Genomic DNA, 13,095 nt, shown 5'->3' with positions numbered 1-13,095 from the left:
GATCTTGTCATGATTTTCTTGTCTTTTACTTGGACTAATTTGTTCATAAACTCTTTCTTGGTCTGTTGGATCCTTAGAAGGTATTGAGGTTGTGATTTTGTCATAGGATTTAATAAAATTTTTACCTTTTTTTTTTTTTTTTTTTTTTTTTTGCAGAAATGTGAATCCCAGATGGATTGAAGGGGCTGTGCCACAGACATTGTTGAAGCATTTAGTAAGTCTTAATATACTTGTTGGATTTGATTTTTAATTCTAAGTAAGACTAGGAATTTTAAGTTACTGATTTGGAATTGTAAGTAACATGGCTTTATCAAAGCTGTAAGCAAAGTAAGATTATCTACATAATGATTAGATGTGAAGTTTATTTAAGACAAGTCTTCATTCGCCATTTATCCAAGAAAGGCTTGGAATTCATTTAGATCAGGTAGCTTTGAGATTTACTTGTCTCTGCCTCTTGAGAACTTGGATTAAAAACTGGTAGGACCATGTCTAGTCTATACACGTGAAGTTTGTTAATCACATATTGCCTTTCTCCCCTTATCTCAAGATTAAAACTTATCTACTCACCCACCCACCTGTCCGTCTTTTTGAGACACGCTATGGCTCTGGCCAGCCTGGAACTCAAGAGATCTGCCTTTCTGTGCTTCTTGAGTACTGGGATTAAAGGCATTTGCCACTACAGTGGGGTTAGAAATTAAAACTTTATGAACAAGAAACCCATTTGGACTTGTTTCCAATGTCTTGTAGTTGGAAAGATTCTCCCCCCACCCCAAGCATACCTGAACTGGTCATTAAATACTGTGGTGTTTTCTTAATACAGTCTTAGTGTTGAGAATACTTGTACTGAAATATAGATACATTAGAATGTTCACTGTCTGGTCTTAAAAGAAAACAGACTATGGTCCTAGGATCTATTCTTGCTACTTTAATGATATAGAACTCAGAAGCCCTTTGGTTCTCTCTTGATAATAAGTATTTTTAATTGATTTCCAGTTGTGATTGGTTCTGATGAAGTAACTCTGAACTTAAAAACTTCAAGACTGAAAATTTAGCCTTATTGACATAGAAATTTCAATTTGATGCAAAATGTGATATTACCACTACTATGAAGTAGTTTAAGAATAAAATGGGAAGGTTTTTATAAACAATTTTGGGTCAGTTGCCAGAAGGATTTATTCATTGGTAAAAACGTTTAAGATATTTATCCACTAGCTGTTTCATAAGAATTAAAAACATTTGAGAATCTAGGTTCTAGGTGATTTTTTTTTTTCCCCTTTTCTTTTTCTGTTATTCTACTTGAGAATGCTGTGGTTCTTTGGGCCTACAAAATAAGGTTTGTGTTCTTGAAGGAGAATAAGTAGACCCAAAATTTGCCTAATGCAGTAGGTACTAGTTTCCTGCGTGATTACACTTCACAGATTAGTTGCCTGCCACATTGTAACTACTCAGTAAACATTTGTTGCTTTATTGCGTTAGTGTAGCTTTTAGTCCACATTATCACCTGGTGTTTTGAGTTTAATGAAAGGCAAAATGAAATTCATTGTTAAAATGTTATTAATGTAAAACATTGTAGGTGTGCTTAAAAGCTAAAATTTTGACACAGTAAAAATGACTATACATGTACATATATCTGTATTTATATATATATGTGCACGCATAAACTCATGCAAGCACACGTGTGTACATGTGCGCGCACAATCTTCCCTCATACTTGGTCTGTTTAAGTTGGTTTGTTAATTAAATTAGATTGTAAGGACATGGAAAAGATGGCTTGCTTTATCATTAATTGATCTCATTCTGTCATTGATGAAGATTGGTTAGTCATTTTGAAATAATTTCACTGTTTTTATAGCTATCTTATATAAGATCCAGACTTGTTAATATATTCTCTTGAGGATTCAATCTATTTTTAAAACAAGACCAAATAGGCGTTTAGTTGTCAGGCTTTCTTACGTAAATATGTTAAAAGCAAACAAGTCATAATTGCTAAATTTATTAATGACATGATAGGAAGGATGAGTTTTTCTACTAAATTAACATGTTTTTAAAGATTTATTATGTATACAATGTTCTGCCTGCATGTACACCTGCATGACAGAAGAGGGCACCAGATCTCATTATAGATGGTTGTGAGCCACCATGTGGTTGCTGGGAATTGAACTCAGGACCTCTAGAAGTCAGTGCTCTTAACCACTGAGCCATCTCTCTAGCCCAATGTCTGTTTTCTTTAGTTGTGAAGCAAGCATTTAACTTTTGAATATATTAATAATAGCCTTATAGCCATTTATTTAAAAAAGTAAGAATCATTACTTTTTAAAACTGTTTGCTTCCTATATTTTTCTTTGCTATTAAAACTGATATTAAAAAAGATAAGATGGGCATGGTGGCACATACCTGGGATCCTAGCCCTTGGGAAGACAGGAGTCAGATGTTAAAGGTCATCATCCTTGGTCTCTGTCTGAGGTTACACTGGGGAGACTGTTACCTAAAAATAGTAAGGCTAGTTGAAATAGAGGAACTGCTTTATTTTAGGAGATCCCTAACTTAAACTTAAGATAAATTAGTGGCTTGCACTTTAGTTATTTGATGATATCCATAATCAGTTTGCTGTTCTTAAGATATGAATGTGTCTAGAATTGGATTTCATGAGATAAGTGTTACTATCTTGGTGACATCAAAACTTAGATTTGCACAGGGAGTTGTTCTTAGAATAAACATATAGGTAGGAGAAACACTAATTAGTAAATAACAAATTGGAAACATCCTAACCTTCCTAAGTTTGAAGCTTCCTTGGGATACAAAGGCTCAAAGGCATACCTGTTCATTATGTCTGTAATTTACGAGTTACTGTAGAAAGAGGTGTAGTTAGTTATCAGTGTCTACACACTCATTGAATTTTCCTCCCAATACAATACTAAAGGCAGAACTGTTCTTAAATAATTAACCAATGCATGATCTGTGTTATTGTAGATTTTTTTTGCCACTGGAATAGATAGTGTTTTGTTTGAGAGCCTTCTATGCATTGCTTACTGTGATGTAGTGGAATGGTAGCCAGCTTTTACCTGAGATCACTTCTGTTATGTACTGCCTCATTGACTCTTCAGCAGTGCCACAAGACATAGTCATTGTTTCACATTGCTGTTTTGCACATGAGCTGTGGATTTTGTTAAACATTTTTATGTTCCAATGCCCATGTCTGATTCCTTTTTTGTTTGTTTTCAAGCAAAGCTTTTGCTTACTTGTAAATTTAGTTTTTGTTAGTATTTGAAACGTTGTGAGTGTAGATGGATTACTTCTAAACCCTTCATAGCCCTTTGATTATCTTTGATACTTTATGAAATATGTTTGCTTTGTTAACAAAGTTCTTGCCTTTGGCTTTGGATCATGGAGTTTGCATCAGTCCATATTGATCACTGATTTATAATGTAAAAGTTGTCTGTTTTCTCTTACAGAAGTTTTAAATTTACTTTTAAAATTCTTTGAAATACATCACGTGATGACCTGACAGCTGTGGGAGTGCAGTGTTTGAGTAGTTTTCTGGCATTTTTTTTTTTTTTTTTTTAATTTTTGAGACTGTAGCCCACTTCAGTTTCAAACTTACCTCTTGCCTCAGCACTCTCCGGAGTCCTGGGAATTCATGTGCAAGCCACCATATCTGGCCTTGTTCTTTTCATTTGTTTGTTTTTGAGGTTAATATCAAGTGGCTTATTTTAACCAAGGATGACCTTGAATTTTTGGTCCTTTACCTCCAAAAATCTGAGATTACAGGCATATGCTACCACCATGCCCATTTTTTTATGTGGTTTTGTGGATCAAACTCAGGGATTTTGTGCATGCTATGCATGCACTCTTCCACCTGAGATATTCTATGCTTTTTCTATTTTTTTTCCTGTAAAAATAGTTTTAGAAGTAGTATACTTTCACCCCATGGCAGAAAACACTGAGTATTAAAGTACCACACTGTATAACTTGTACCTGTAGTGCCTGAACTGACTGTAATACATTAGTACTGTCACTGTTTGTCAGAGATTATTCACTGGTTCCTTTAGAGTCTGACCATGCATTTTAACCCAAGAGAGAGAGGAGAATCTGGTTTGTAATGACCGGAGATCCATCATTTCTAAATTTAAAAAATTCCATTCTTTGTGTATGGTACCTGAGTGTGTGTGCATTACTTGCAAGTTTGGTCCTGGAGGAGGCCAGAAGAGGCCTTGTATCTCCCAAGACTGGAATAGAGACAGCTACTGTGTGGGTGCTGGGAATACAAGTGGCTCTTATACATTGAGCCCCTCTAGCTCCTACAGTTCCTTGCTTGCTTCCTCCTCCTCCTCCTCCTCCTTTTCCTCCTTTTTTTTTTTTTCATTTTCTTTTAGAGATAGGCTCTCACTGTGTAGCATTGGGTGACCTTGAACTTCCTAAGTAGACCAGGTTGGCCTTAGACTCACATCCTCCTGCCCTGCTGGCTCCAGTACTAGAATTAAAGGCAGGTGTCATCATACCCAGCTGTTACTTAATTTTAAGAAAAGAACAAGGTAAATGGTATTTCACTAATGTGTGAATAGAAGGAATTATTTTTCATTTTAAGGAAGGGTTTGAGAAAATTTTAAAATTTACTATAGAAGGTCTTGATTTGATGATTTACTGATGCTGTGATATTCTTTTAAAGAATCATTTCTTAATAGGGGGCACCATTGTCTTGATTATTTAGTTTATTGGGTATGTGTTTGTAATGTGTGTATTAGAGAACATACCTTAATTTTAGTTAGGGAGATAGGATATTAGCCTAGAATCAAACGTATATTCTCTCTCTCTCTTTTTATTAATTCCCCCAGTCAGTTACAGGCTGTATCTCTACAAATTGAGTTGAAAACTCAGAAGGCCATTTTGTAGAATGGTTTTGTAGGCTCAGGAGATGGCTTAGCTTTTAAACATTTGCTTGGGAATTTGTATTTACCAAAAATCCAAGTGTATGTCCAGCCACCAGATAACCTGTAATTCCAGGTGGAGATGGATCCTCAGGCTATCGAGTTCCGTTCTTAACATCACTATCAACCTCAGACCTACATATGCTCTTACATTTCAAGTACATGTATCCTCCTCCCCCCAAGAAAAATGCACATACACACATGGATGCAACATGAAAACTGAAAATGTTTTTTCAAGTTTTTTTGTGAATATGATGAATCTAGAGATCATTAGGAGTAAAGTCACCTGGATTCTCATTTCTCCCTCAGTCTAAACTGTTTAAATAATAGATTAATTTTTAGTAGTTTATAATTTGAAATGTGATAGCATTTTTGTGGCAAATTACAAGTAAGCCAAGCAGATGTTTCTAATTTTTTTTTCTTGTGGCTTCACATTCTCTGCATTCTCAGGTAACTAAAAAGGCGCTTCTGTTTATATAGGTCATGTATGTTACCTAAACAAAAATTAACATCTGTAAGACTGTAAAAGTATGCTGTGCAATGATCCATTGCTTTTTTAATCCCTTAAGATTCTTTCTATAATTAGTTTTCTTTGAAGGAGCTTGGGAGCTTTTTTTTTTGCATTGAAATTGTAGAGTCCACCGTGTGTCTATAATTTAGCCTCCTACCATTTTTGAATTTTAATCTTTGGTTTTACTTTCATATATGCACCATGCTACTCATGTTAGATTTAGGACTTTCACTCTTGACTTACTATTTTTAATGGATATAAACGTATCTGTGACAGGAGAACTTACAAAAAATGTGAATACATTGATTCTGTCTTTGAGAAGTTTGTCACAATAGTGCTGTTTCATAGTTAAAAGATTTTACAGAATTAAAGACTTGTGTGTGGTAGAATATCTTCAGGGTGGGTAAAATTTTCTGTTTGAAGAAATAAGATGATTGTTACTCCAACAGAATTTTTTTCTTCTAATGTTTTTTATGAAGCACCCAGTCATCTTGAAGAGTTTGAAATGGACCTTACCACTGAGAAATCAAGATGGCAGCCCACTATGGGGAATTGAGGAAAATGGATTAATGGAAGAGAATGCTGTGATCTTACACAACCAACACAGGGTTGTTTTAATATGGATTCCAGGAAATGAATGACTCTTAACCAACACAAATGGACCCTGGGATTTACCTTTTAAAGACTTGTTACTATCCTGTACATTTTTGACATCTGGAGGATGCTACATTTCTACAAATGGTAGTTTGTATTCTTGCAATTTCTTGCAATTTGATCTGAGTGACCTTATGGAATGTTAACTTCAATAAAATTTCTAAAACTTAAAAATTTCTCAGTTTGGGCCTTTTTTAAATTTTTAGTGAAAGCTTCTATTAAATGTTCATTTCACCTTAATAACATTTTGACCTTTCTAGTCACTTTTCATTAAAGTGTACTGAATAAAGCTGGTAAATTGGGATGCTTTTGTTTGGTTGGGATTTATTTATGTTTATTTGAAAAGCCAGGTCAGTGTACCAGTGCCTAGTGGAATGGTCCTTTGGTTAAAATGCAATTTTTCTTTTTCTTTCTGTTTTTTTTTAAGCCAAGGCTTCTCTGTGTAACAGGCCTGGCCATCCTGAAACGTGGCTTTGTAGACCAGTCTGGCCTCCTAGGTACACTATCACATCCTGCTTGGTTGGTGTTTTATTATAGGGTTTAAGTGAATTTCTTTAAAATTTTTTTTTGGTCTTTTTAAAATATCATGCATTTTAATCAGTGGGTAATAGGAACCTTGAATCTTACGAGATAATGAATTTACAAAACAAAGTACTTGTTGCGTACACAGTCTGAGACAGATTATCCTTCAATTTGTGTTGATGAAAGTGGTCCCTCTCTGACCTGTATGTATTTTTAAAGTATAAGTAAAACATCTCTTGGAATGAAATGTTCATTTGAATATTTGAGTTATTGATTTGTATTGTCTAACATTAGAAGTGTATTTTTAGGGGTTTTGGGTATCCACAAAAGGGCTTCATCTTTGACAGTGTAATTTACGTTTGAAAACTTTACGGTTGGGAGTTTAAATGAATCATGCCATGCTTTAGATTACCCATGGTTGAAAAATGTTAGGTTTTCATTTATTGCTACTTAATAAGAGTTTTGGTAACTAATATTATAAAGGAGTAATGCGGATTTTGTTTTGTTGACCAAATGACCCTTGATTATGTTTTCTCAATACAGAGAACAAAGAATAAAATAATCCATTATTAATGTAAAATAAAAATACACATCCATGGTAACCATATGCAGTGTTCTTTTGAGTGATGTGAGGTAGTTGTTTGGTCTGTGTAAATTAAAAACAGTTTTGGATTTTGGTTTGGATGTGAAAATATGTGTATATTTGAAACGATTATAGGTTTTACATTTTCCTAGATACGTTAACATAACTGTTTTTGGTTGTGAAACAAATGGATTATTGCAATGATGGAGTGACATGGTTTTGACCAATAATAGGGTTCAGTATTTTGAGTTTTTTGGACATTTGTATGAGGTTGGCTACTTGTCTGCATGGGAGAAAACCCTTTGTTAAATTAGTAAGTTTGTTTCTGTAGACCTTGTATTCCACCTTGAAGGAGTTTGTCTTTGACAGTTTGGTAATTGGCTGTTAGGTGTGGCCTATTGTAAGTGACCTGTCGTTGATGAAATATGGGCGTACCTAGAATTGACTTAAAATATGAGTGAAGGGTTCAGATATACTGGTTCTTTTGGTTTTTGAATTGAAGTTGAGTTTTTTATTTAAAGGTGATCAGTGTTGGTGTATATTCTTGAGTTTGAAGTTCATTTTGTCCAAGTTAGTAGAAGAAGTAAATATGTTATGAATGAGGATTTTTTTTTTGATGTGTTGTACTTCCAAGGTTATATAATGGGTTAAAGAATTTTGTTGATTCTGGGACAAAAATATTTGTACAAAATTTTGCTCTACTGCAATTGAACACTAGGGAGGCGCTCTTGAGTTGTAAAAAAATTGCCCTTTCCTTCCAGTTGGGGTGGAAAATTCCCCCTTAAGCTTAATCTTTGTATGTTTTTAGGCATCATAAAGACTGCAAGAGTTGAGCATAATTTATGGTATTGAGATGTTGCTTCTATTTACAAGCCATTTTACCCATGGGGGTGTAAATTTTTTTAAAGATTAGTACTTAAGCACAGCTTTAGATTATCTAAAAATTATCCTTATTTCAAAATGGCTTGATAAAATAACACTTCCTGTCCAGGGAGGAAGTTATTTTAGCTCAAGCACTGAAATATTTAGCAGATCTTTAGACAAAAGGAACAAATTACATTTCTCTCTGGCTTAAAAAGGGTGCTTGAGCCAGAGGGGGTTAAGAAGCCCTTCCCCCTCCCCCTGATGGAGTGGTCTGGAGGGGCAGGGAGGTGTGGGGTTGGGGGTCTTCAGGCTCCCTTGGATGGAGGATCTGGTTCTTTTTCTTTCTTTTTTCTTTTTTTTTTTTTGGTGGAGATGAAGGGGTGGGTCTATGGTACATCACCTGAGTTGTGGGGTAAATGTAGAGAGTGTCAATCAAAGGCAGAGCTCTCAGAGCTGGGAAGGAGGCTCTAGATGGCGGCTGTGCCTTAGAGAGAGCGCGCTTTGCTCCCTGCTTCGGTTCACTTTACGCAACTTTCCCTAACTTTCGGGCAGCCTCAGGGGGCCCCCGCAGCCCCCTGCCTCTCCTAGTGACTTTCTGGGGTCGATCCGAACCTTTTTTTGGGAGAAAAGCAGCTTTTAGGAGCTTTCTTTTCGTGCCTTGTTGGAAGAAGCTGCCGTATTGAGAGCCCAGGTCGTTGTTTTTTCCAGCTTAGAAGCCATGGCGCACCTCCATTTTTGTGCGCTCTCCTAATGAGGTTTTTTTTCCCTCTTCCGGACCTGTTTTAGTATTAATTACTGCTTTATTTTTTGACAAGTCAACATATTTGAAGATTATTTCATTTGCTTTTTGTTTTTTAACGGAGGACTTTGCGTTATTTTTAATTATTTTGGATCTGATATTTTTCTACTACTAGATAGGACTCTTGCTTTGGACATACTACATGGATCAGGTAAGTCCACGATAATTAGTAATAATTTTAAAGATTTTTATGTTTAAGTTGCCTTTATTTACTGTAAATATGAGAAATTCCTGGATGACGCAATAAGATACAGAGATTGTTATTTGTATCCAGTGTGTTACTTTGAGAAACTTTCCTTATTGGTAGTGATGCTTCTACCGTTCAGTTTATTCCCCACTTATTTTAAAACGGAAAAATAGAAATATTTTGTTTTTTTTTGGTGCTTACCGTTGTTGAATTACACGAATATCGCTAACATCGTCAGGACTTTGTTCCTGATAATAAAAAACATCCATAGAAGCTGGGACCTTACCTTTCTTTCAACTTTTGACAGTAAATACCTGGGCACAGGACTTCAAAGCAAACACAGATTCCCCCTCCCCCTTAATATTTAAGAATTAAAAGATGATGAGAAATAAGGACAAAAGCCAAGAGGAGGACAGTTCGCTACACAGCAATGCATCGAGGTATGAGCTATCAACTTACTTTCTGTTTTTTTTTTTTTTTTTTTGGGGAAACCTCAGCTTACACTTGTTTACTTTGACAGACATGGATTTGCTGTCTGTGTTATAAGAATTTTCTAACTTGGGTTGATTTTTTTTTTTAAAGCGTGACCTTGAGATTGCTAACATGCCACACCCTGATTTTTTGGTAGCAATTTATGAAAGTTGAGTTGTGACTTAAGGCCTCTTATAGCATTCAGAGGTAAGGTACTTTTATACGGAGGGGCCTTTCCTAGAAACTGTAGTTTTTCTGTCGGTAAATTTTTAGTTTTTAGGTTTTCGTGCTGCAGAAAAATGACCTTGTCTGTTTAGCCATTGCTGCATTGCACCATTTTACATACAAGGCAAATTTTTTTCTTTGAAGAATCTGGGATATTGAAACTTGTAACTGAGGGCCTAGTAGTAGTAAATTATAGTAAATAGACATTTGAGAAAGTTATATGAATGAAAAAATGTACATTTAAAAATGGAATCACAAATAGGACCCTTTGCCTTTCAGTTTTATGTTTTTGATTGTTTCTTTTGATACACTTGACAATTTCAAAAATTTTTGTGGCTTATCAAAATCTTACAGTTCCTGAGATCATTAAATCTGTAAGTGAAAAAATCCTGGAATGTTATCAATACTTTAGCTTTGTTTCTATTACAGTGTAATTGTAGATTTTATGCTTAAAATGTTACAAGGTTTCTATTTGTATATTTATATTAAGACTGCTTTCTGGTTGGTAATTGTATTTTATCTTTACATTTTAGTTGATGCTGCTTAAAATTTATCCATTTATTTTGACAGAGTCGTCTGGGATGCTTTTTCTTCTGAAGCTTTTTAATGTACCGTTTGTTCAAATCATGATTTGTCTTACATTCCTTGAAGTAGCTTATCAGTGACTAAAGTAATAAAGTCTGTAAGATTTTTGTTGTATGACTATTTTAATTTTTAAAAAATGTGAATGCATTTCTTGATATTCTTAAGAATTGTCATGTCATAATTTTTAAATCATGCAGCTAACAAGGATATGATTGGTTATGTGATCTTTTCCCATTTTTTATTTTACTTTATAATTTTGCATAAAATTCCTTTTCTAAATTAGCTTGTAAATAAATTTGGAAGTCTTCAATATAGTTTATTACAAATGATGTTTTGCTTTCTACTGAAAATATTTTGATTCTTATTAAAATACATTTCCAAGTTCCTAGGCAAATTGAGTTGAACATTTTGGATATCTTTTGAATTGCCTGTGTAATTATTGAGTTATATATAGGACAAAAAGACTTCTAATGCAAAACTAGTTTTCTGGAAAGTGACAATTTGAAGTTATAGGAAGCTCCAGATATATTTGACAATTATGAAAGACCCAATATTAAAATTGTTACTCCCTTGAGTGTATGATTTGCATATTCTCACCAGGGTTTTGGCTTTCTTATTCAAGGTTTTTTGTTTCATTGATCAGACAATGCTATCAACTCAAAGTCCTGCTGCCTTTGAATAAACTTACTTTTATCTGGGAAATGACTTGGGCATTGTCATGCATTTGATTCTTTTAGTCAAAACAAGAGGCATGTTTTTAATGCTTTTGCCAAGTACATTTTAAATCTTATACTTGGTTAATGTCCAAGATAGTCTTACACTCCTTGAAGATGGAGTTACTTTTAAATTACTGTTAACTCTTAAGTTATATACATTATTAATGCATGTACATAGTTATGACATCACTTCCTTTAAAGATTGTAAGTTTAAAGGATGTTTGTGTTGTTTTGATAGGCTGATACTTTTTGTGAGCTGAAAGTGATGTTGCCCCGTGTCATCAGTAAGTTGACATTGTACAGGCTTAATTTTTTAAGCGTGGTGTTTAGGGAACACTACTAAAAACACCACCTTTGCAGCCAGATTCTGCAGGGTGAGAAAAGGAATTGTTTTCAGGTCAAGTAAATTTTAGAATGACAATCACCTGAGAGACTGGAATGAGCTCAAGTTTTAAGTAAAGCTTGTTTTCCTGTTTCGCGAAACAAGTGCTATATTTTAATAGTGATTATATCACTGAGATTTTTTGAAGTTAATGCTGGTCTAATGTGCTTGGTATATCACGATTTTTGGAGATTAAAAGTTTACATTTTAGAATGTAATTTTAAACATTTCACATATGTAAATTTCCAAACAAAGCAGTCTTAGTGATGGACATACAAAGTATGCAACACACTTACCTAAGTTACATCCAGGAATGGAAACTAGGGAGAGGAATGCACATGTAACCTTGCACGCGCTTCTGTGTTGTAGGACACGGCATTTCTAAAACCGTGTCGCTCTAAAATCGTCTGCCTTTGAGCTGTGGTTTGCTATCCGTAGGTGTGGGTATACTCTTACCATTTTTCGCTAGCCTCCTAGCCTTGTAAGGCTGGGGATGATTAGAAAAGGCATATGCAGTGCTTGTGGACTGGAACACGCAGTTTTAGGTGGCAGCCATTTTATGACGCTGATAATACTTTCCAAAACGGATTTTTAAGAAGGCTGAAAACAAATGAATCGAAACCTTAATGTCAGAACATCCTTTTCCCCACGTTTCCCATTGGTACTCTGCTGATGAAATAAAGGGCAGCTCGGTAGTTGGCGCAGGCAGCAGCCCTCGGAGGCCCTGGCATCTTGGTGCAGGTCCAGCTCAGTCACAAAATGGCTGTTCCTTTGTGCCGCAGCGCTGACAGACATACTGCATTGCACTGTGTACTCGCCAAACAGCAGGAAGTTGCCGTGCGGAGTTCAAAGGCCAGCCGGCGCTGACGGCGGGTGCTGATTGGCTGTGCGCGCGCCTGGTAACAGCAGGGTCAACGGTGGCGCCGTCGGGCTGGCTCCGCCCCCTGACGTCAGTCGTTGTGGGTGGGAGAACGCGGTGACGCGCAGCCTCGTGCGTCGGTCGGCCGCTTTCTCTCTGGGCTCTGCTTGTGCCGGGGGCGGGGCAGAGGAAGGGAATTTTGGTCGGGACTTTCCGGTGGGCGGCTTCTTTCCGGGCCGATTTTTATCCTTGCAGTTCCTCAGGCCTGGCCTGTAGTGGTCCACACCACACCCTACAGTGTGTTTTCCTCAGCCGTTCCAGGAGTAGTTGTCCTCTTTTGGAGAAAAAGACACAGTAATCGTAAATCTCCAAATAGTAACTCGCTAGTTTTTTTTTTTTTTTTAAATTTACAGTTTCGCGGTTTTTTGATATTACGGTGTGTTGTTTTCTCCCGTTTATTCCCTTGTTCAGTGTAAAGAGATAAGTGAGTTTGATTTTGTTCCCATTGTTTGAAACCAGTTCAGTGTGAGTAGAATATTTTTAATTGAAAGGTCTTAACGGGTGTTTAAGCTCTGTGTCATACATGGCTCATAAACCAAGGGAAGAACATTTGAACTTGTCCCCGTGCATTTTTACTTGGTATCAAACATTTTCTCAATTGACATTTGAGGAAGAAAAACTCAGGTCAGTATGTGTTTAGTGGATTGTAAGAATCGCAGTGGGGAAGTTAAATGGAAAACGGCCTAGAAACTTTTAGTTAATGTGACAAAATAATATCAGTGCATTAGGCAACACATTATTGTGGAGTGTCA

General features: G+C 35.9%; 1 protein-coding gene across 11 annotated transcripts in view; it reads left to right on the top strand.

Annotated features, from left to right (window-relative positions):
• The window catches only part of Chd2 (chromodomain helicase DNA binding protein 2), a 136,081-nt gene that overhangs the window by 11,821 nt on the left and 111,165 nt on the right, over positions 1-13,095 (top strand). For 7 of the 11 annotated variants that reach the window (XM_060367343.1, XM_060367347.1, XM_060367345.1 and 4 more), the window contains 3 exons: positions 157-214; positions 5,916-9,009; positions 9,353-9,485. In XM_060367343.1, the coding sequence (XP_060223326.1) occupies positions 9,424-9,485 (62 nt within the window). In that variant the 5' untranslated portion in view covers positions 157-214; positions 5,916-9,009; positions 9,353-9,423. Of the gene's footprint in view, positions 1-156; positions 215-5,915; positions 9,010-9,349; positions 9,486-10,311; positions 12,968-13,095 lie in introns of those variants that run through there. The other 4 variants (XM_060367348.1, XM_060367340.1, XM_060367349.1 and 1 more) reach the window with 1 other exon arrangement.

This window comes from Meriones unguiculatus, chromosome 14 (assembly GCF_030254825.1).
Source record: "Meriones unguiculatus strain TT.TT164.6M chromosome 14, Bangor_MerUng_6.1, whole genome shotgun sequence".
NCBI lineage: Eukaryota > Metazoa > Chordata > Mammalia > Rodentia > Muridae > Meriones > Meriones unguiculatus.
The sequence above is the reverse complement of the archived record's forward strand: the minus strand, read 5'-3'. Positions and strand labels throughout refer to the sequence as shown.